The sequence below is a fragment of the Barbus barbus genome, assembly GCF_936440315.1.
Source record: "Barbus barbus genome assembly, chromosome: 48".
NCBI classification, from domain to species: domain Eukaryota; kingdom Metazoa; phylum Chordata; class Actinopteri; order Cypriniformes; family Cyprinidae; genus Barbus; species Barbus barbus.
Genome location: NC_136726.1, coordinates 22,993,410 through 23,019,451, shown reverse-complemented (window position 1 = coordinate 23,019,451; position 26,042 = coordinate 22,993,410). Strand labels below are relative to the sequence as shown.

The window sequence follows — 26,042 nt, the reverse complement described above, 5'->3', positions numbered from 1 at the left end:
CGATTTTGAATTAAACCTCCATTAAACACATTTTACCGTGTGAATCATTTAGCAAAATTGTGCTTTCAAGCAAGAGCAGAACAAACTTCTCTGTAAATTGTACATAATGGTTTTTTAACAACTGAATTGTGACAATTCTTACATAAATTGCATAAAACCTTTCTTGTGCAAACAAGAAAGTGACACTTTTATGCAAGAAATGTTTAACGAATAATTTACACGATATAAAAAATTGCAAAAATTCTAGTCATACATAAATTGAACGTGACGGGTTACACAAGAATGGTTTTACGAGCAATTTGCAGATACGTTTTTTTAAATATTCCTACTTAAATTGTGCCGATAATAGTCACATTTCTTAAAAATTGTTGCGTAAAACTGTTCTTACATAAGTTTTGCAAAACCATTCTTGCGTAAATAGAATGTGACGTGCTACACAAGAACAATTTGCAGAAAGATATTTGCTTGTAAGAATATCGTTACATCGATTATGGTGACAATACTAGTTGCACAAAACCATTCTTTCATAAAAAATGCTGAGAAAAACTGTTCTTGCAAAAATTGTCATAAAAAGCATCCTTACGTAATTTGTCTCAGGGTAATGAACAACTGGCAAAGATATTTGTTTGTAAAAATATTCTTATGTAAATTATTGCAACAACACTAGTTGCACCAAACCATTCTTGTATAAGCTTTTGTTAAGTTTTCTTACTCAAATTGTCACATAAAACAATTCTAATCAAAATTGGATATGGAAGATCACAGTGTAAACAATTCAGTTTACAAAAGAATGGTTTTAAACATTTATACAGGTAATCATTCGTAAAATCATTCTGGTGACAATTCTACAGTCTACCATTTTTACTTAAATTATTAGGTAAAACATTCTTTCGTAAATTGTCACATGTAATGCAACAGTTCACTCAAAAACGACTTTACGAACAATTTACACAGAAATTAATTCTCAAAACTATTACGTAAACTGTAGTTACAATTATAGTCGCACAAAAACACAAATTGTTGCGTAAAATTATTATTTCGTAAGCAGTCACATAAAACCATTCATATTTAAAATTAATGCGACTAGTTAGATTTACACAGAAATTAATTTGTGAAACTATTCTTAAGTAAATTATAGTGACAATTCTAAAGTTGCACAAAAACATTGTAACAAAACATTCTTATATAAATTGTTGAATAAAAGTATTCGTTCAAAAAAATGTTACATTTAGCAGACACTTTTATCCAAAGCGACTTACATTGCATTCGAGTTTTTACATTTTTATCAGCTCTTGCTTTGCCTGGGAATGGAAATACCTTGGCGTTGCTAGCGCCATGCTCTACTATTTGAGCTACATTCAATTTACAAAAACATTCTAGTGTGAATTGTTGCATAAAAATTTTATTTTTATACCCTATAAGGATTTACAAAGGATTTAGCAGAAAATCTATTAAGTAAAATATGGTGACAACTCTACAGCTGTGCAAAAATATTCTAATGTCAACTGTTGCATAAAACTATTCTTTCGAAAATTGTCACAAAAGTATTCATACTTTACATAGAAATTCATTAGTAAAACTATTCTTAATTATAGTGACGATTCTACAGTTGCTCAAAAACATTCTACATAATATAAAAGTGTTGCGTAAAACAATTTTAACAAATTGTAACAAAAACACCAACATTTATCTATACTGAATGCAACAGATTACACAAGAATGGTTTCATGAACGATTCTAGTCTGAACATGTTTAGTTTGCTTGACTAAACCTAAAGTCTTTGATATAAACAAATAAAGGAGAAAAAGCACACACCTTCTTCATGAGGAAGTCGTTCATGCTGCGATAGTCTGCGGTGCTGGTGAGGATGTGCAGCGAGTCGTTCTGCCAGGTGGACGATTCCAGAGAGATGCTACTGATCTTCACACTGCGTCTCCTCTTCATCGACATCATGCCCATCATCGGCTCACGGTTCTCCTTGCTGTCGCGTCCGCACTCCGACAGTCCGGCCTGCTCAGGGCTTCCCGGAGAAGAGTCTGCGAGAGAGAAACCATAGTAGACAGGGCCAGTGTTACAAACTCATTTTCAGGGGAACTTGATTTGTAGCAAAACGACGTTGTGATGTCTCTGCGCGATGACTTCATTACATAATCATGACGCAAAATTGTGTCACAACATCAAATCTCAGCAAAAAATATATATGTTAATTTAGATTTGTTCGTAAAATAATGCATAATATAACATTAAAATATAAATAATAGCGCTGTCAAACGATTAATCGTGATTAATCGCATCCCAAATAAAAGTTTTTGGTTTGTTTATTTATTATGTATATATAAATACACACACATACAGTATATATTTTGAAAATATTTACATGTATATATTTATATTTAATATATAAACATAGCATATTTTTCTTAAATATATAAATGCATGCGTTTGTATTTATATATATATATACACAGAACACACATATATTACGTAAACAAAAACGTTTATCGCGATTAATCGTTTGACAGCACTAGTAAATAACTTTTTAAAAACGTGTAATTTTTGAAAACGTACGCATTTTTGATAGATTAATTTAAGTTTTTTTTATTAGCTACACATTCTGAACAATTATACTTTTAAGCAGTGTATTACTAGTTAGTATACACTAAGAAAAGTCAGTAAAATAGAGCAAAATCTACTATGTTAATATGAAGGAATTTACTGTATTGATTTTTCCACTAGTTTTTTACCTGCATTTTTAATTATGCATTGTGTTTTGGGGTTACAACGGATAATGGATAATGTCCAGGAAAATTACTAGTACCTTTTCAATTTTTCTAGATATTTTTATTACAGTGTACTTACTAATCAACAATCGCAAGTACAAGCTTCTAACAAAGTGTTTCATAAATTAACAATTATTAAATGTATTATTATTATCATTAAACAATTGCAAATAGCAGCTAGCTTAATTCACATGATGTGTGTACTGCTAGGCATCTTTGCTTTCCCCTTTTTGTATAATTTAAATGGAAAATGTGTGCCTTTTTTTATCATTTGAGTGACTTATAAAAAGTTCCAAATTTCTAAAATAGCTCAATTTGTTGCTAGGTGCTTTTGGAAAAAACGTTGCTAGGGTAGTCTGAAAAGTTGCTGAATTTAGCAACGAAATTGCCAAGTTGGCAACACTGGACAGGGCTCATGTGGAGATGAGGAAAAAATGAGAGAAAATTCACACACCGTTCCTCCTGTTGTTGACCCCTGAGTCTGCGGAGCGCTCCCTGGTGGACGTCTTTTTATCTCCATGTTTGCTCTTACTCCAGAACCGCATTTTGCCTCTGACCCTAAAAATGGATTAAAAGATTATATGTGACCCTGGACCACAAAACCAGATATAAGGGTTTAGCTTAATTTCTTTCTTTTCAAACAAACATTTTTAACATCGCAGCCTGACTGTGGGATATGCCAATTGAACAATATAAATTTTATTTCTATATATTATGCAGTCAGATTTGTTTTCATCAGCTAGAAGGAATGAATCCCATCTGACCTGCTGTCGGTTTGCAAGATTGACTTCCGGAACGAGTCCATTTTCCCAAGGTCACCTGACGACATGGTCTTCTGGATCCTCTTCTGCTCTTTCTGAGATGACTTGAGATGGGAAACAAATCCAGAATCAGACGGTATGTAATGTTTAGTGATCATCAGACCAGATTGAACAGTTATCAGATCTGGTTTGATGGGTGTTTCACAAAAAGCTCTGAAGAAAAAACAACTAATGACACCAAACCCAAGTGAATGAGGGACAGTATATGAGAGAGAGAGAGAGTATTTAAGGTAAGAGAATGAGTAAGTAATGGAGAAATCCGTGTTAATGGTAGTCGCATGCATCTTGACTTGCAAACTCCATATTCATCAGCGGCTGCAACTCAAGCCTTGCATTCAACCCCAAACTCTTGAAAAGACCATCGTCTTCAGATTCGGGTTAATCGAGACACGGCAGCTTCAGGGTTATTAGTCTTCTATTTGATTAGTCCTACCTAGAAAAGTTGCCAGATCTGGTTATGGTCCACGGTCAGTCAAGAGGTGTTAGGAGGGCTTCTGCACACTGACCAAACATTAAAAAGCTGGTTTACACCAAATTCTGTCATCGTTTATCCCCCTTAAGTCGTTTCAAATCCCTTTGACTTTTTTTCCTGCTTTCATAGTTTTGTCATGCTTTAAAAATTGTGAATTTTTATATTTTAATTTATTTAAATATTTTATTTAATTTCAGTTCATGTTTATTTTAAGTAACACTTTATTGTTATTTTAATGAGTTTTTTTATTTTATTTTTAAATTTTAATTTGAGTGATTTTACATTAAATAAAACTTCCCGTTTTGTATATTTCATTTGATCTTTATTTAAACTTAACGTTTTTTTAAGAAACTATTTTTTATTGTTTTAGTTTACTATAATAACCAGAGGCCCCACAGGTTTAATATTTTTTTAATAACTTTGTTTTCTTTTTGATTTTAGTGATTTTTTTGTTTTTTGTAGAATATTTTTTTCCCCCACGGGTCCTTTGATAATTCAATTACTTTTTAAATTTCATAATTTTTTCTTTCAATTTTAGTGAAAAATATATATATATATATATATATATATATATATATATATATATATATATATATATATATATATATATATATATATATATATATATATATATTTTTTTTTTTTTTTTTTTTTTATTATTATTTATTTTCTCTCAATTAAAATTTATTTGAAGTAATAATTTTTTTATTGTTTTATTTTTTATTAACTAAAACTACCGACGGGTCCTTAAAAGTATCTACATTTTATTTATTTATTTTTTAAAGTATATGTTTTTTAAATTAAAAAAATGGTTTAAAAGGCTGAAAAGTGAAGTTTATAATTTTATAAAACTTTGTTTTTGTCAAAGCTTGTGTCATTAGAACAGTAGAGTTGTTCAAACAATTGTTACAGTTGTTTTTACATAGTTTTTTTAATGGTTTGGGGTGTTACCATAGACTTATAAAGGTCTTAAATTTGATTTTAGATGCCCTGAATAACCCACTGAACAAAAAATGAGATGGTGTTTATTGTTTATTACAGGTCACTGATTTCAAAATGAACGTCATACGGGTTTGGAACGACACGAGGGCGATTTAATGACAGAATTCTACATTTTGGCTAAACTAGTCTTTTAAAAAGGCCTCTGGATGCTGTCATTGATCAGAATGCATCTTCTGTGGTTGGATCAGTGTGCAGAGCTGCGTTGGGGCTCAGTTTTACCGTCTGGGAGTCGCTGATCGTTCACAGTGATGACGTCAAAACTACTGACAGACACGAGCTCCGGAGAGAGTCCAAACTCATCTCAGCTATATATGCATACATGCAGTTTGATTTCATTCAACTGAGCTGGAAAAACCTTTCATGCTTAAAACAAATGATCATAGTCACTCTCAAATATTATATGCATATTTATATTATTTTATACTAAAAATATCATTAAAATATTTCATATAGATATAACATTACATAAATAATCTACAGTGATATAGAAAATGTTTTATAAATAAAATAAAAAAATATTTTTTAAAGTATAACTATCATAACTCCTGTATATAACTATACTACTCATAGTAAAAGTATTAAAAATACTGGATTTATACTAAACACACACACACACACACACACATATATATAGATATATAGATACATATACATATGTTTATATATACAGAAATATACATAAAATATTACAAACAAAATATTCAATAGCAAATGTAATGTATTATAAATTAAAATAAAATCATAGTATATTAATTCAAGTAATATAGTTATTACAGTATAACTATAATAATTATACTAATTACTAAAGTATTATATAATATTTAAATATACAATAATATAGATAAAGTATATTATAAATAATAAATAAAATACAAAAATGTAATATCAATACAAATAAAATTATAGTACAGTAAAGTAGCAATTAATGTATTAAACTATTTTGAAATAATAATAAATAATATAATAGACATACAGTAATATATATATATATATATATATATATATATATATATATAATTAGAATATAATATTATATATAATATTTATAAATAAAAATATAAATAAAAATGTAACAAATAAAAAATTATAGAACTGTAATTAAGTATAACTACTATAACTATAGTAATTAAAGTATTAGAAAAATTGTGTTTTTATACTAAAAACTATTTTTAAATAATATATATAATATTTAGATACACAGTAATATAGATAACATTTGTTATAAATAAAAATAAATATATATAGTATAGTAATTAAAGTAGTATAGTTATTAAAGTATAACTATAATAACAATACTTATAGTAATTAAAGTATTAAAAATACTGTTTTTATACTAAAAACATTTTTTGAAATAATACAAAAAACTAATTACAAATATACATTTTGAAAGAAAGTATTTCAAAATTGAGGAAAAAAAAAATAAAGATTAAAAATTCTGAACAAATGAAGTCCCTCACCTCTCTGTTTTTAAACGATCTGAATCCCGCCTCTCTTTGGATCGCCAGGGATCGCTCCTGATTCACCAGGTCTTTATCCGACCTGAAAAACACAGCAGACCCACACGATCACAACCAAAAAACACCTAGTCATTGCATCAGATGCTAAAGTGTGCACAAATGTGACCCGTGCTGGATCTAATAGAATGTTACACATCAGAAGCTATTAACTAACCTTTCATGTCAGTCATAACAGATTATGTTTGTGTGAATCTCGGCAAGACATATTTCCCAATAATGTAGTTTATCGGGAGATTGCGCACTCTAGTTTAGACTCATTGAGAATTTGATATGAATATTATAATATAAGCTGGAATGCTGTGCTTTGCAACAATAGAAATTTCAATTTCACAAAGAAGCGTGCAGCAATAGCCTAATAAAAGGACAACTTTTCATTTACTGTATAATCACTGTATAAAAATCGTGAGTTGAGTGAGTCGGTACATCACTAATCTTGACGTGAACTCACTTGGAGAAGGTCAGTCGGCTGCGTTTGGGAGACAAGGCTTTCTCCTTCATGCTGATGCTCTGAGCAACCAACTTCTTCTGAACCTCCTTCTTGGGCTCTGAAGCCACTTCACGAACCGAGTCCCTCAAGTCCAGCTGGAGGGGTTTGGAAGACGGCGACGTGATGGTTTGAGGCTCAGGATGATCTGGAGAAGATAATCCATTCGGCCTGTAGTCGATTTCTCTGTGAATCTCCTCGGCGTCCATCGTCTCGAGTTTCTGCAGAGCTTCCAGGCTGCTTTGATCCACAGGGATCTCCTTCTGCATGCGGATTATAACCACAACCGACTCCTTCTCCCGAGCTTGCTTGACCGGGCTGCTGTCCTCATCTGCGATGTAGAAGTGAGGTTTGAAGGACGCCAGACTGCTCTGGTTCTCCTCCATCGGCTCGGGTTCAGACTGAGGATGGAGTTCGGACGCCGCCGGTTCCTCGTCGGGAAAGCCGAGGAGCTCGAAGCTTTCGTGGCTATCCGAGGGAAGAGGGATCTGAGCGTCGTCCACTGAACCGGAGCGCACTTTGAGCAGCTCTAAACTGAAGCTGGCTTGCTGGAGCTCCCGTTGCCTCCTGCTTTCGCGTTTGGAGCGGCTCTTCAGCGTGCTGTCGTCTACGCTTTTGGGAGGTTCGGCGGATTGAGTTTCTCGTTTCTCCTCTTGGGCTTCGGTTGGGTTTTGTTGGGCGTGTAAACTTTTGCTCACAGTGTTTTCACAGAGGCTTCTCTCTCCACGATGCTGCTCTCGAAGAATGCGGCACCTTGGGAAAATACAACATACATTTATGACACTTTCATCCAATAAGGACATAAACTAGATGTTCCATAAATCAAGAAAATATATTTTTTAATTAATTTATTTATTTTTTCTCCTTTTGCTTCTTGCCTATTTAGATGTTTATTTGTATGCTTATTAGTGCTGTCAAATGATTAAAAGAATTGTATCCAAAATAAGTTTTTATTTGCATAATGTGTGTGTTCTATGTATATTTATTTAAATCAAGTAAATATTTTATTTATTTTTTATTCTATTATTTGTATTTTATTTTTCTCCTTCTTCTTGCATATTTAGATGTTTATTTGTATGCCTATTAGTGCGATTAAATCGCAAATAATCGCATCCAAAAATGTTTTTGTTTGCATAATATGTGTGTGTTCTGTGTATATTTATTATGTGTGTATATATATATTTAGCATATAAAAATAAAATGACATTAAATACATTTATTTTGCAAACAAAAACTTTTATTTAGGATGCGATTAATCGTTTGACAGCACTAATGCTTATATTATTGTGACTATGTTCATGGGTATGTGGGCATTTATCATGCTTGCTTATTTGTGTTTTTTCCCCACACTTTCTTAATTCTAGAACAGTTTAATACTTGTATTGTGCCTTATGTGTTTTTCTTTAATTAATTAAAAAAAGAAATCAAGCAAATACTAAGACGCTTTATGGACACCTCTTATGTTTATTTTTGCTTTAGCAACCAAAATAGTTCCAATAGGAAATCACAAAAGTGGAACAAACAGACGAAACGTCGACTGTCCAATCAGATTAGTCAACGCAACATCACTAGCCAATCAGAACATAGCTGGTGTTTAAAAGATGTGGAGAGAGATTTTGGACCAATGAGATTCATACATGCATAAAATATTTGTTTTAATTTTTGTATTTTATTAAATATATTTTTAATACAAAAAATATCAAATGCTATTTTAAAAAGGAAATTAAATTAAATATTTCAATAAATGACTCTTCATCTCATCCTAGACCTATGAGTGACATCTACATATATAAATTACATTTTTAATAAAACATTGACTAATAGCTCATTAATCAAAATAGATAAATAAAACTAAAATAAAGTATAACGATTTGATTATTTTAATGCTAAAACTCTAAAATAAAAATAATAAAATACCATTTTTTTAAAGGAAATTAAATAAAATATATTTAAAAAATAAAGTATAGCATTATTTTTTATGCTAAAATTAATATTTAAAGTAAATGTTTAATTATTTACAAATATTTAAAAAAATACATCTACATATATAATCTATGTATAAAAAAGACTAAAAGCTCATAAATGTTTAATTTGTCCATTTATCATAACTGATTCATTAACATCCCTTATTATAAATGATTACAATAACATGCAATTTAATCAAGTGGAAAAAAATAGATAAACAAATAATAATAATAATAATAATAATAATAATAATAATATAGTATATCAATTATAATATTTATGCTAAAAATCTAAAAAGACAATAAAACAAAAATAAATAAATCACATTTAAATTTAAAATAAAACAAAACATTTTTTAAAAGGAAATATTTTTCAAACCTGAAAAAAAAAAAAAAAAAAAAAAAAGACTACCTATGGGAGACATATATAATTTACATTTTTAATATAACATTGACTAATTGCTCATTAATCAAGTGGGGAAAAATAGATAAATATAAATAAAATAAACACTCAAATAAAGTATAACAATTAGATCATTTTTATGCTAAAAATATAAAATAATAATACTAAAATACTAAAGGAAATTAAATAAAATATAAAAAAAATACATTACACAATCTAAATTTTTATAAATCTAACTGACTAATAGCACATAAATATGTTTGATTTGTCCATAATTGATTCATAAACATCCCTTATTATAAATCATTGATCAACAATTGAATAAAAATAAAAATTCATATTTTTTTGCTGAAAATCTAAAAGGAAAAAAACATTAAAATATATCTAAATCTATTTCAAATCTGAAAAAAATGACTTCACCTCATCCTACACCTATGAGAGACATCTCTCTCATAAATAAGCTTAAGACGTCCGTTTATCATAGATTAATCCGTTTAATAATTACGAGCAGACACTTATTCAAGGTTAGGTTCAAGTTCACAGGTTTAATTCCCAGGGAAAGCATGAACTGACACAAATGTGTCCCTTTAATGCAATGCAGTCTCTTTGAAAGGCCCTGGTGTGAGAGTACTGACCTGAGGCGCTCGCGCTGCCCCCTGCAGGCGGCCTGGAGCGTGACGGCGGCGCGGCGCTGCTGCAGGAATCTGCGTCTCTGTCTGAGGCTCCTCCAGACGGCCTGTATGAGGCACGCGGCCGAGTGTCGCGTCTGCAGGACTCTCCTCCAGCGCATCTGGATGATCAGCGCCGCTCTCCTCCGCCGCAGGAACAGCCGGCGCTCTCTGAAGCCTCTCCAGGCCGCCTGCAGATGCAGCGCCGCCCCCTGCTGGAGCTCCGCATCAGCGCGAGCCAGACAGGCCCTCCACCAGCGCTGAAACACACACACACAACACTGACTACTGTGCACTACACACTGCATACTGCACACTAGTTTGTATTTATGTTATATATTTTTAGGGTTGGGAATTTAACGCGTCAATTAGATTAATTAATGAAAAAAAAAGTGTTAAAATTATTAACGCCTGTAGCCCTAGTAGAGCTTGATTAGCTTGTTCAGGTGTGTTTGATTAGGGTTGGAGCTAAACTCTGCAGGACACCGGCACTCCAGGATCGACGTTGCCTAGAGTATCATTTCATTAAAGAAATAATTTCATATTTCCATAGTAATAATAATAAAATTAATCAAATAAATTATTAAAGGTATAGTTAATCCACCCAAAAATGACAATTGTGTCATCATTTACTCACCCTCATGGTCCAAAAGAGTATATGTAATACATTTTATTAAACAAAATATTTCTTGCTGAAGCTACTTTTTGTAATGTCTGTTTGATGCTTTACACAACAATGACTTTAAATGATCTTTTGGGAGTACTTTCTCAGCTAAATTTGATGTGCGATTAATTAGATGAATTAATCGTCACATCATGTAATTTTAATCGCTTACCAGCCCTAGTTTTTTTTCTTTACCAGAAAAGTGTATATTTAAAATGTGCAATTTTTGTTTTGTTATAATAAATGTTATTTCACTGATTTATTGTATGTTTTTAATTCTGCATTTTCGTTATTGTGAATTATTTTGTTGTAAATTAATTTTACTACTTTATTGTAATTTTTTAGAGTATATATTTTTTTAAATAATTATTGCACACATTTTTACAGGATGTGCATATTTTTTACTTAATTTGTGCATTTTTAAAATGCATATATATTTTTTTTATATTTTATTATTTTATATCCTATATAAAATAATAAAATTATTGTGTGTGTGTTTTATTATATCCTATATTTAAAAAAATATTTTAAATAATTATTATATAAAAAAAAAAAAAAAAAAAAAAAAAAAAAAAAAAAAAAACTTACATTTCACTGCTGGTTATACTCTGTATAATTGTGTATGTGACGAATAAAAAATCTTGAAATATAATTTAAATAATCATATACCATTGTATACAATTATATATATATATATATATATATATATATATATATATATATATATATATATATATATATATATATATATATATATATATACTTTATGTATTGTTAAATTCATATAATTATTTTATAAACACACTTTTTCTAAACTTTAGTGTACTTACGCATGCCACCATTTAATACAATCAATAAGCCAATCACAGCTGTCAGTGACGTTAAGGTTTTTTGGGTTTTTTTGTAGTAAAATCTCAGTGATGCACATCCTCCCATGCACAACTTTCAATTTATACCACATTAATAATATTAATAAATACCACATCAAATGAAGCTGCTGAGACAAACGCAGGTAAAATGAGAGTGGAATGCAGTGTGTACCTGTATGAGTCGAGCGGCTCGTCTCTGTCTGCAGAAGCGTCTCCTCTCCTGCTGCGTCCTGAAGCTCCTCTGCAGACACACGATCCTCCTCAGCACCTCCTGATGAAGCTGCTCCTGCAGACGCTGCCGCTCCCGCAGGAACACCTGACACACACACAGCGCTCAGCATCACGGGACACCTGTGTGTGTGTGTGTGTGAGAGTGTGCGTGTGTGTGTGTGTGTGTGTGAGAGTGTGTGAGTGTGTGTGAGAGTGTGTGTGAGTGTGAGTGTGTACGTGTTTAGCTATACTTGTGAGGACCAGATGTCCTCACAAGGATAGTAAAGCCTGAGATTTTTGACTTTGTGAGGACATTTGGCCGGTCCTCACAAGGAAAATAAATTATTAAAAATACTAAATGAAGTTTATCTTAAAATGTAAAATGCAAAAAGTCTCCTGTGAGGGCTAAGTTTAGGTGTAGGGTTAGTGTAGGGCAATAGCACACACAGTTTGTTCAGTATAAAAACCATTACGCCTATGGAGAGTCCTCTCAAGTATAGCAAAACCAACATGTGTGTGTGAGTGTGTGTGTGAGTGTGTGTGTGTGTGTGTGTGTGTGTGTGAGTGTGTGGGTGCATGTGTGTGTGCTGACGTTACCGTGCTTCTGCCCACTTGATGTCCGTTGGGCTCGAGGTCGACGCTCTGCAGGAACTGTCTGATTCCCGTCTGAGAGGCGTGAAAGCCCGCAGGTAACAGCACACGGAAATGATGGGCAAAATCCTGAAGACACACCAGGAAATCAGGAAAGTGGCTCATGTGTGAGAGTTTCTAATGAAATCAGTCTCATTTTTTTCTAAATGTTTTTTTTTCCTTTTTAATTTATCTGTTAATTTATTTATTTTTATTCTTAAGTTAAATTTTAGTCATCAAAAACCATGTCTAATTAATTTAAATCATAAAAATACACAATTTAACAACAATTTGCTGAACGTTTTACAAAAATAATATTTTTAGGGCCCTATTAAATAACAAAAAAAAGTTTTTTTCCCCCCAAAATGTTTTTTTGGGGATTCTGTTTTAACGGTTTAATTATGCTTTTTGATGACTAAATTTTTTCTAATTAACTGAAATCACAAAACTTTCACAATTTAATATACTATTACAATTTTTACAATAAAAGGGCCCTACGATTGATTGATTTTTCCGAATGTTTGTGTTTGTTTTAATTTTACAACAGTTTGGTTTTTATATAACTTTATACAAGTGTATTATTATCCCAAAGGTAATCCTTAATTTACTTGAAGTAATTGTATCTGTAGTATTATAGTTATTATTATATTGAGAAGTGTCTGTCACCTGGAAGCTGTACTTGACGCTGTATCCGGAGCGGCGTATCCTGACCGTCTCCAGCATGCCGGTGTAGCGTAACTGTCTCAACACCAGCGCGTCGTTGAAACGCAGAGGAAGCTACCAAAGAAAGCCGCGGATCAAACCGACCGTCTAAATCCAGTGACGCAGTAACAGAACCGCGACTCATTACGTACCTTTTCTGCATTCGAGCGGATGCATTTCACGAAGTACGGCTCCGACTGTCCCAGAGTCTCCATCAGCTTATTCAGAGACACCTGCATCACACACATTTCAGCTCTCCTTTCAAATATTTACATGTTATGCATTTTGTAAAAAGTACAATTTAAGTAACTTTTGCATTTTTAAAACGTATATAATTTCTAAACAATTATTGTATACATTTCAAAAGAATAAATTTTTTAAATAATTACACAATATATATATATATATACATACACACACATATATACACATATACATATATATATATATTTTTTTTTTATGTAGGTATTTTTTATTCCACACATTTTTAAATACTTTGTATATTTCTAAAACACATATAATTTTTAAAAACAGTTATTGTATACATTTCAAAGATAATGTAAATTTTTTAAATAATTAAATTGTATATTTCATGCATTTAAAAATATTTTTAAATAGCATTTTGTATATATTTTTAACAACTGCACACATTTCAAACGGATGTATATTTTAGATTACTTTATATTTTAAAATGTATATATTTTATACATGAAAGTTTTTAAGTAAGTTTTAATTATATATTTTTAAAGAAGTGTTGAATACATTTCAAAAGAATGTGTATTGTCTTAATTTAAATATATATTTTTTAATTATATATTTTGAAAAATATGTATTTTGAAAATAGTTGATGTATTTTTCCAATGCATAATATTTTTTTATTTCAAAAAGGTATATTCTTTTTAATATATTTTTTACATATTTTTATATTTCATACATTAATTTTTTTAAATATATTTTTTAAAATGTACATCATTTTGTCATTACTGTATATATTTAAAAAAAAAATTTTTTTTTTATAAAGAATCATTGTGAAAGAACATTTTGAAGGAATATATATATATATGTACATGTTTTATATTTGACATGTCAAATGTTAATATTTTTAAACAGCCATCAGTTTGTTGAGAGACGCGTGTGTTTTGCTCACGTTGAACTGTGCGCTGATGCTGGGCGGTTTCTTCTTCTTGTGCAGATGCAGCAGTGATTTGGTGATTCGGTCGTGGAGCGTCAGGCAGCTCAGATACTTCAGCGATTTCACATCCAGCAGGTGCTGCAGACACACATCATTTCAGCTCTTTCACACCAAACACTGCCATGCTGCATCTACATATTGACAATCTTACATCATAATGCCCTTCTTTTATAAATGTATAAAATGTGATGCAATCTAGGAAAACCCACCACATAGTGAAATTTGACCTATTATGGTATATAAAAACTGTTTTTATTTTGTCCATAGCTTGAACGTAACAAAAGTTATGGTTATCTGAAGTTTGCTGATAGCTATGACTTTCAGGAACAGACTTTTGAGAAAAACTGGTTTAAAGAGAGAGTCTTTAAGAGAGAAACAGTCAAGTCACTTTACTATGGTAAAAGACTTATTTTAGTCACTGTACATGACCCCAAGGAACACATAACACATGCAAACATTTGAACATTAAGTGCATCTGTTCATAAAACATCAGCTATCTCCAATTCTTGTCCTGTTGACTGGATTTATAAAACATAACCAGACACAGTTCAGAACTCTAACTGGTAGTTTTTATTTACGCTGTCACCGTTTGAACTAAATGAAAATAATCCATAATGCATTTCATTTAATATGAAAATGGTGCTGGTCCCTTTAAGAACGAGAAGCAGACTAGCTAATGTTACCCTGAACTTGGCATGCTGTAGTTCACACAGGACTAGTGGAAAATGCATTTATACACCTTTATTATACACGATACATGGTTTATTTTGATAGGTGAAGTGCCATTGTAGTGATAAGGGAAAGCATCTGTGTTATCAAACTAGAGAAAGACAGTCTTTTCTGCTTGCTCATAATAAATCACTATTTTTCTGCACTAAACAGGTGATTTTGCCTGGATATTTTCAGAGACGATAGACAAGATGTTATAGAATAATAATTTAATGAAAACCCAATTTTGACCAAAAATTGACATTCAACCGATTTTTTTTTAATTTCCTGAAAACGTCCGACAGGTTTTCCCAGATTGCATCACATATACATTTTAATAATTATAAACTGTTAAAGTTATACATTTTTAAAATCACTAGTATACATTTCAAAGGGATTACACCACATTTTTAAAAAGCATATATATAAAAAACAATTATTGCATTCATTTCAAAAGAATATATATTTTAAATATAATATAATTTTTTCAAAATTTTGCATTTCAAAATAAGATTTTACTTATATAAAATGTACATATACTATTTGAAGTTATTTGTATACATTTAAAATATATTTTTTTAATTTATGCATAAATGTTTGATTTATATACTTTTAAAATAATCTGTATTCATTTAAAAATGATTACACAAGTCACATTTTTAAAAAGCATGTCAATTTTAAACAACTATTGCATACACTGCATGTATACATTTTTTAATAATTATTGAATATATATTTTTTTATTTGGTAACATGTACATGTACTTACTATTATAATTACTATTAATTATGCATAACTACATGCAAGTAACCCTAAACCAAACCCTAATCCTAACCATACAGTAAGTACATGTAGTTAATAATTAATATTAGTCACTACTTAAATGTATAATTACACTGTAACAAGGACACCTTCAAAAAAAAGTGTAACCGTTTAATTTTTCAAACATTTTTGAATATGCATATTTATATATTTCTAGAGTAAGTTGCACATTTTTTAAATGCACATTTAAAAAATATTGCACAGTTGTTGTAACATGCTAAAGTCACTGAATTAAAATGCATGTGTGTCCCGCGGGACGTTTACCTTCGGGAGGCCGGGCTTGGTCTTGTAGTTCTTGTTTCTCCTTCAGAAACAGAGAAAGTTTGAGACAGAATGAGACCGAGTCAGAATCAGAGCTGAATTGTGCGGCTGGTGTTCAGACTCACATCAGGATGCCTTGCGCTCGCTCCAGCAGCTTATTATTCACCGAGTTGATGAAGATCCCCTCCTCCTCGTGAGACGAGACGCGCTCGCTCCTCCTGAGACAGACGGGAGACACACATTCACTTAAACCAATAACACATCAAACCACCAGTGAGGGAACCAGAGGGTTTGTGAGGGAACTGCAGGGAGTTCGCAAAGCTGACGAAAGCCTAGTAATTAAAGCATATCAATAAATATTGATTTATTTCAATAAAATAAATAGCAAAAATAGCAAATAAAATACTTAATAAATATTACATATTTTATTATATAAATAAAATTATTTTCTACATTTAAAAATGAATTATACATATTTAAATAGTTAATTTAGATATTTTAAAATGCATATTTTGAATAATTATTTTTTTAAATAAATATTTTTAATAAACTATTGAATTATTAATAAATATTTAACATTAACATATTTCCTGATGTCATTTCATAAAATCAATTAGCCACTTAAAGTTGTGCATTAGTGATTTTACCATGTTTTGTTTTTAAACTGTGGTAAAATCTACAATTTTATCTACAATGCCACAATCACAAATTTCAGTGTTTTAATTGTTTTTCTGCTATAATTATAATTAGTTAATACATTTAAAAAATTTTGGGGATATTTTAAAACTTAATTTTATGTATTTTTACATTTATTTATTAAAAAAAATTATCCATTAATATTGAATTTTTTATAAATAATTTTAATAAATTCATATTTTTACATGTATTTTAATTTAATTAATACATTTTAAATTGTGGTGAAATTTTTATCTATAAAACAATCACAAATTGTGGTGTTGTATTTGTTTACCTGCTATAACAAAATTCATTAGTAAAATTAATAATACAATTTAGTTATTTATAAAGCTATTTAAATAATTATTTTTAAAAATGAATGAATTAATATTTATTGTAGTTAAATGATTAATTACTTTCTTATAAATTACAAAATAATTATTGAACACTTGTGTATGTTTACATGCTGCCATGACTATACCCTGTTTTGTGTGGTAAACTAAGATTTGGTCACAAATGCTGTTGTTTTGTTTGTTTTGCTGTATGTCATGTGACCATTAGCTGACCTCAGAGATGGTGAACATGTGGACGTGTGGTTAAATGACTGAAGCAGCTGGAGATGAATGTACCTGCTCATTTTCTCTCGGAGCGTGTTTGCTCCCTGCAGGTCTGATAGAGGAGTGCGTGGGCTCCTCCGGCTGATGCACGAATCTGACAGACAGAGAATATTTATATATATATAAATATTTCATATAAACCAGTCACCCATGATCCAAACTACACGAGGAGGAAGATGAAAACTCCCATCAGACCAAATTAATAACCTCATAACAGAACGATACCAAAAACACTTCATGTCGGATCGTTCTGATGGATTTTAGGGGAGATCTTGTCGTCATTTTTATTGTTGGAGATTCATTTGCTGTGTGATCCAAGTGAAAATGTTTTTATTTTTATATATATATTTTTTTATGTTTAAATCTATAGTTTAGTATTTTTTTATATATATATTTTCATTATAATGTCAAAGTTTTAGCAATTTTGTTGTGTTTTATTATTAATATTATTATTATTATTTATATTTTCTGTTTTCGTTATAACATCAGTTTAAGTTTTAGTAACTTCATTGCATTTTTAGGTAAATTGTTTTTTATATTTTCTGTTTTCATCATAATGTCATAATGTTAAAGTTTCAGTAATTTTGTTGTTTTCTGTCATTTTTATTAGTTTAAAAAAATTATATTACATCTTTTATATTTTCCATTTTAATGTTAGCTATATTTTAGTCATTTTTATAGATATAAATATTTTAATAAATTAAGATATTATTTTGATAAATACATTGACAAATTAATCTTTACTGAATTGATTATTATTACTGAGCATTATATTTTTTCATGCTGTAGTTTCATAAAGTCAGTAAACTACGTTACAGTGACTTTACCATGTTTTGTTTTTTAACATTGTGGTAAAATTTTAGTTTGCCTGCATTTGACCATTAATCGACATCAGAGAACCGCAAACGTATTATTAAATTTTTTAAATAATAATTAAATTTTTTTTTAATTAAATGAAAATAATTTGAATTTTTTTTCAGTTAATATTTATTTTATTTCAAGTAACAAAAATGGTTTTGGTTTTAGTAACCCTTAATAACAGTTTTGGATGACTGTCGATCTGCTGAAGTGTGTTATTTTTGTCATCTTACTGTATTTGTCATCTTTGCATCGCTGCAGGATCTCAAGGCTCCGCTGGTGAACAGGATGATGCAGAAAACTGAAGCTGTCCACACTTTTCTGATTCTGAACCGGACCATCAGAGCCTGGAGAGAGAGAGAGACTTGAACAACTCTTTATTCACTAAAGACTAATACAATTTTTTTGCAATATCAATGATATCACGAACAAGAAAAATGTTGTCCATTATGGTTCTGTTAGGAATACAATAAGATTGATACTCATTTACTATATGTTCTAAATACAATTTCAATCAATTTGAAAGACATTTCGCTAAGATTTTATAGTCCGTACACAAAATTGCCACTGGTCTCCAGTTCTTTAACAGACCAAGATCACCTTTCTTTGGTAACAAAGACAAAACGGCTCTTTTACAGCTTGTTGGTAACTTTTTTCTTATAAGATGATTTAAAAACATCAAACAAATCATCTTTTAATAAGTCCCAAAACTGTTTATAAAATTCGGCTGGAAGTCCATCAATTCCTGGTGCCATCAAATTCCTCCACTAGATAGCTGATTAACAGCCTTTGTTACTTCATCAATGTCCATTTCAGCCTCCAGTTGATTCCTCTGTGTATCAGTCAACTCTTAAATCTTAAATCTAAATCTTTAAAAAGGTCCTCCATACAGCCAATGTCACATGGGACATCCGAAAAAAGTTCTGTATAGAAATCAATAGCCATTGTTCTCATTTCTTTAGGATTAGTTGTCACAGTTCCATCTGGTTTCTTTAGATGTAGCATTGACTTCCGCGCTCCTTCCCGTTTCTCAAAACTAAAAAAGAAAGAACTTGGTGCATCCATCTCTCTCAGAGAGAGGAAACGAGCTCTTACCAAAGCTCCCTTAGCCCGTTCATGAAAAAGTGAGGACAAGGCTTTCTTTTTTTCATTCAGTCTTTCAGTTGATTCACCATTCTGGTTAAATAGACTTCTTTCAATTGATTTGATTTCATCTTCCAGTTCCATAACAGTTTTTTTGAAACAATAGCCTGCATTTGCTGTATAATTTTGACAAAAGATCCTGATGTGCGCTTTTCCTACATCCCACCAATGCACAACATCATCAAAATCAGTCTTTCGCTCTCTCCATTTTGCCCAAAATAGATGAAATTTTTCACAAAAAAAGGCATCCTGCAACAATTTTACATTAAAATGCCAATAATAGCTATGACCTCTTGTCTTTTGTAAATTAAAAACAACCATACATAAATGATGATCTGAAAAACCACTGGGGTAAATACAAGCCTTCAAAATTCTATTACACCATTCTTTATTAATATAAAAGCGATCTAACCTGGCAAAACTAATGTGGTCACTTGAAGACTTGGACCAGGTATATTGCTTTTCTACCGGATGTTGTAATCTCCAAACATCACATAAATCTAAATTTCTTATTATATCATTTAAACACGTAGCAGAAAGAGGGCATGGTTCTTCTCCATTTCTATCTAATTTGAAATCTGGTGTACAATTCCAGTCACCACCCAAAACTAGACAAGCCTTTTTATCATAACTCCCCATTATACTTTGACAATTCTTAAAAACCCTTATCCTTTCTGCACCATTATTGGGTGCATAGACATTAACAAAGACAAAAGAAAATCCCAACAACTTAGCATGAACAGCCAGAATTCTACCCTTCTCTATCTCATCACTTGATTCAAAAGTTATGTCAATTCTCTTCGAGAACAAGATAGCAACACCACCCGTCGTATTAGTGCCATGACTTAGGAAAAGATGGCCTCCCCACCACTTTTTCCATTCTATCTCATTAGCTATGTCACTATGTGTCTCTTGTAAGAAAATTATATCCATATCCTTATTTTCAATATATTCTTTCAACACTGCTCTTCTTCTACCATCCCTTCCTCCATTAATATTAATTGTTCCTATCTTAATACTTCCCATCAGAAAAAAAGAAAGATCAAGAAAGAAAAAAAGAAGGGTTAGCAAAGAAAAAAACAGAAAACACCACAAGTGATTTAATCCTTAAGGAGTTGTTATACCTTTTTCAAGAGCCATTTTTCTTCTCAATTTAGTTACAATTTTTTTCATCTAAATCGTTTCCTTATACTCAACTCCTCATAAGTGGCTGTCTGTTGAATTTTCAAAACTGATTGCAAAAAAAATTTTGTATCAGGAAAAAATTCACTTATCTCTATTGTTTTCCCAAATGTCGCATCCAGGAAATCATTAACAGTATACAATTGGTCTTCACTAATCTGAGAAAGAATATCCGATGTCACTGAAAACCTATCATCATCTTCCGTGTCATCTTGCTCCTCTGCATCAATTAACTGTGACAAACCAATCTGTCCAGTAGTTTGTGGATCATTTGTGACAACCTTTGATAACTTAGACCGAAGACTCTCTTCGTCTTCATTATCGCCATCATTGCCATCTACACATGGATTTTCTCTCTTTTCAGCACGAACCAAACTTCCAGTTGAATTTCTGTTTTGATTGTTCCTCCCTTCACCTACATTTTCATCTTTGTTTTTCCCATCAACTGTTGTTTTATTTGGTTCTTCACTGGACTCTACCATTTCACCAATCTGTACGCTAGAAATAACTTCATTATCATTTACATTATTTTCTGGCTGCGTTTTGTTATGTGGGCAAGCGACCTTTTTGTGGCCAATGTCCCCGCATTCGTAACATTTCAAATTTCCGGTACTCGCGTAAATCATATACGATTTACCCTCATGTTTGATTCGGAAAGAAATATCAAGTGTTTGTTGATCAAGAAACATAAACACCTGACGCCGAAACGACAGCACATGTTTCAGTGCTTCATTCCTGCACCTCAACGGGATCATTTTCACTTCACTGGCCATTTTTCCAAACCTCAACAATTCTTTTTCAATGTCACTGTTTAATATAAAGGGGGGCACATTAGAGATCGTAACTCTAACAGATTGCGATACAAGCGGTGACACAACAGTAAACGCTCCATTTACCCAAACGCCAGTTTCAATTAGCTTACTCACCAAACTTTCATCTTTAAGGAAAATCACCACTGCTTTGTTCATCCTTGACGCTGAAATTATATTCCCGTATCCAATTTGTTCACCTACAGCGACAAGCACTTCTTCTACATTTGAATCCGCGTCGGGTACACACCTGACTCCATGGCGGAGTGAGAGCGAGGCTACACCCCCACTCAGGTGAGCCTCCATCTCAGGCCTCCGCCACGAAGTCAGAAAACTCCCGAAAAACCGAAGCGTAAAAATACTCAAGTTTAAGTTAATCAAATTTATACACAAAGCAAAAGAAAGCCAACAATAAATAAATAGAAAAAACAAAAAAATCTGGAAAAATAGAAGAAAAACCAAAATCGCTCTTTTCACCCGTTTGCTGCTCCCATAACCCAAACCCCCAGCATGCAAAGCGAGAGAGTGAGAGAGAGAGAGCGGGAGAGAGAGAGAGTGTCAGCAAACGCAGTGAAGCGCGAGCATCAGCCGTGAATGTGTCGCTCATGAATGTTTTAGTGTCGTCGTCTGCAGTTGTTGTTCTCGCTGGTCGAGTGATTCTACAACAACAAACACTTTAATAAAACAGCAAAGCACATATTCACAAATGCATGTGATAAACTGTGTCTGCCAACATCTGACGTCAACTCCACAAACCAGCAACATATAATATTAGGTTATATATTATTATATATTATATTATTAGGTGCAAATAAAAAAGTGATTATTTATATTTTAAAATGCTTACTTGTATATTATAAATAAATAAGGTACATGAAAATGTTTATGTATATTTTCATGTTTATTTTACAAAGTAAATAATAAACAGTAAATACCTGTGGTTATATTTGATTGTTTATTGTATATATAAAATTAAGCATAAAAATAAACATTATTTATAAATGTATATAAAATGAACACAGAAAATGCCGTATAATATAAACTTTACAATACAGTATGTATTTTAAATATATATAAGTTAAGCAAATTATATATTAATGTTTGTGTAAATTTACTTACATTACATTACACAATGATTTTTTTTTAAATGTTTATTTTTGTATTATTTGTAATAATTTTAATCATTTACAATTTATATAATTGTACTGTTTATAAAAGTATTATTATTATTTATAATAATCTTATATTTTAATTGGCATTGTTTGCAAATAACAACAACAACAAAAACATTACATTAAAATTACATTTAATTTAAAACTAAACATTGTGAATGAAATCACAGGGATGCTAACTGTGTCAGCATCTAAACACATTATTTCCAATTTGCATGTCTTCATGGATGCATATTTTAACATTACGAGAGCATGTGCACCAATAAATAAGAGAAGTGTTGCATCATGGGTAGTTAATTCTTTGTGAGAAAGGTTTGAGAGTGTTTGAGTCTCACAGCTGCAGGACAGGACCTGGTTTGTAATGGCACTGTTTCTCACCGCTGGTCCTCGTCGTCTTCTCCTTGTGGCGTTTCCCAGCCTCCCTGAAGGCGACGAGTGCTCGGAAATAGGCGCGGATCACGGCCCAGCGGAAGGTGGCTACCGGATCGATTCCCATCAGGCCGCAGATGAAAGCATTTCGGCTGCTCTTCAGCAGAGCCACGATATCCGGACGCATGTGATCCGTGTTCTTCTCCCTGAAATCCTGCAGACACAACCCACACGTCATAGACAGCACATGCATACTGTGTGTGTGTGAGAGTGTGAGAGTGTGTGTGTGTGTGTGTGTGTGTGTGTGTGTGTGTGAGAGAGTGAGTGAGAGAGTGAGAGAGTGAGAGAGTGAGAGAGTGAGAGAGTGAGAGAGTGAGTGAGTGAGTGAGTGAGTGAGTGAGTGAGTGAGTGAGTGAGTGAGTGAGTGTGTGTGTGTGTGTGTGTGTGTGTGTGTGTGTGTGTGTGTGTGTGTGTGTGTGTGTGTGTGTGTGTATATATATATATTAGTAAAAATAGTATGCTCTTTCAAACCAGGGTTAGCTTTTTGTCACTTGAGATAAAATAAAATATTTGTCCTTTTCATTTTAACTAAAACTAAAACTGACATATATAAATAAAATTATATAGAAAATAAAACATTACTAAAACTTTAACTAGTTAAAATGAAAACAGAAAATATTAAAATAAAATCTAATTCATAATATTAACAAAAACTATGATAGTATTTCTCTAAAAAAAGCACTATTTCAAACTAAGCAACATTTGCCTTTCATTTGTTTAACTTGATGTAATAAAATCACTAAAATTAATAATAAACATAAAAAATATAACAATAATAATAAAATAAAACAGAAAAATACTACTAAAACTTACAAAAACTCACGACAAGATAACGAAGACTTCAGATAAAATGAAAATTAAAACTAATTAAAATTATAAAATAAAATAACCAGGGTTATTACAGTTAAAACAAACAAAAAAAATAAATGTATTACTTCAAATATAATAAATAAAAATAAATAAATAAATATAAATTAAAAGAGAAAAAAAATCAGCTAGTTGCAAAGGCGGATTTCTCATTTTCAACTATATATAGTTGATATACTAAAATATCTATAACTAAAACTGAATTAAAATTACACATATACATATATATATATACATATACATATATATACATACATACACATATATATATATACATACATATATATATATGTGTATGTATGTATGTATATATGTATGTGTATATATATATATGTGTATATATATGTATGTATGTATATATATATATATATATATATATGTGTGTGCGTGTGCGCGCGTGTGTGTGTGTGTATAAATAGATAGATACACAGACAGACAGACAGACAATAAAAAATAGATAAATAAGATAAAATATAACAATAATAAAAAATAAATAAAAATGACAAAAACATCAAAATGTAAAATTAAAATGAAAACAGAAAATATAAAAATAAAAATAATACTAATAGTATATGAACGGTACGAAAATAGCACGGATTCAAGCGGATTGAGAATGAAGGGCAGTAATGTGAGCTGATGGTGATGTGAAGCAGCTGTTCTCATAATGGACACTGATACAGTCACATCTGCTCCAAACACAGCTCGAATAAACACAGACCACAACAGCTTTACATGTGTGTGTGTGTAGATTTAACCCTCTCTGCCAAACATGTGCTCCAGATACAAACGATCCAACCAATCAGATTTAAGCACAGAATTAGGTCACTGTGTGTGTGTAACATATGCAAATGCTCACTTCATCACACACACACACACACACACACACTTCAGCACTCTGAAGCAGAAGAGCTGGGGTCTGCGAGTCTCTCACCTTGACGCTGTATTTGACCTTGCCGGCGTAGTGTCGGATGATGAACGCTGGCTCCATGACGGCGGGGAACTCGATGTAGCCGCTTCCCTCGTGCTGCCGCTTAAACTTATCCAGCAGAGTCTGATTAGACGCCTGAGGAAAACTGAACAACATTCACACCCGATCAAACACTCCAGTAATTCAGCACGGTTTTATGACAGAAACAAATATATCTATTAATGCATCTATTAACACATTATGAAAACAATGTTCAAATATTCTTGTGTAAATTTCACTTATTTACTAAAATCAAAAACTACATTTTGAAAATTAATATTTGATATTTATTTATAATAACCTTTTTAGGCTGTTATCCTTTAAATCAGGTATAGTTAACTGAAAATTAAACTAAAAACATAAGAAAAAAAAACATTTTTGTTACTTGAAATAAAATAAACGAACTGAAATAAAATAAAATATATAATAAATTGAAACTTCATTTCAGCTAGTTGCCAATGCAACTTTTCCTTTATTTAAACCTGAACTACTAAAACTTAAAAACATGTGCATATATATTACAAATTTCAATATTTGATTAGTAAAGTAGTTCATTTTCATACAAGAAGTAAATTTAATATTTTCATAATATGAGCAGAAATGAAAAACTAATAAATTAATAATAAAAAAAAAACATTTACATATTAAATCATTAAATTTTTAAGAAATAAAAAAATAAAATGATAAATAAAAAATAAAAAACAAATACACAAAATAAAATACCGATATATATATATATATATATATATATATATATATCTATCTATCTATCTATCTATCAATCAATCAATCAATCACTCCGCAGTAAAGGGAGCAAGCTGAAGGAAGACAGATATCAAATAAAAGTGAATTTACAATAAAAAACTAAAATGAAAATGTATAAAAACTATACAGACGTATTAATACATTTGTACATTGTGTGTGTGTGTATATAGCAAAAACAGCTAAATTACTAAAACTTGAACAAATGAAAGTGGAAAATATATATAAGCCTAATTCTAAATATTAATAAAAGCTATAATATCATCTTAATTACACAAAAATAACTCTAATTTTGGTGACTTGTTCAGTTTTCTGATGTTAAAACAATATAACAATGATAATGATATGAAAGAATTAAACATTAGTGTGACTAAATCCGATGGAACCGGCTT

At 31.0% G+C, this 26,042-nt stretch overlaps 1 protein-coding gene across 7 annotated transcripts in view; it reads right to left on the bottom strand.

Annotated features, from left to right (window-relative positions):
• Positions 1-26,042, bottom strand: part of myo9ab (myosin IXAb) — a 109,809-nt gene that overhangs the window by 18,802 nt on the left and 64,965 nt on the right. For all 7 annotated transcript variants that reach the window (XM_079412193.1, XM_079412197.1, XM_079412196.1 and 4 more), the window contains 17 exons: positions 24,853-24,994; positions 23,004-23,208; positions 18,553-18,666; positions 17,474-17,555; positions 16,295-16,387; positions 16,173-16,212; positions 14,334-14,456; positions 13,339-13,419; positions 13,151-13,261; positions 12,452-12,574; positions 11,817-11,960; positions 10,079-10,371; positions 7,041-7,829; positions 6,533-6,614; positions 3,545-3,645; positions 3,235-3,338; positions 1,816-2,036 (listed from right to left, as the gene is read on the bottom strand). In XM_079412193.1, coding sequence (XP_079268319.1) covers positions 1,816-2,036; positions 3,235-3,338; positions 3,545-3,645; positions 6,533-6,614; positions 7,041-7,829; positions 10,079-10,371; positions 11,817-11,960; positions 12,452-12,574; positions 13,151-13,261; positions 13,339-13,419; positions 14,334-14,456; positions 16,173-16,212; positions 16,295-16,387; positions 17,474-17,555; positions 18,553-18,666; positions 23,004-23,208; positions 24,853-24,994 — 2,848 coding nt within the window. The remainder of the gene's footprint in view (positions 1-1,815; positions 2,037-3,234; positions 3,339-3,544; positions 3,646-6,532; positions 6,615-7,040; positions 7,830-10,078; positions 10,372-11,816; positions 11,961-12,451; positions 12,575-13,150; positions 13,262-13,338; positions 13,420-14,333; positions 14,457-16,172; positions 16,213-16,294; positions 16,388-17,473; positions 17,556-18,552; positions 18,667-23,003; positions 23,209-24,852; positions 24,995-26,042) is intronic.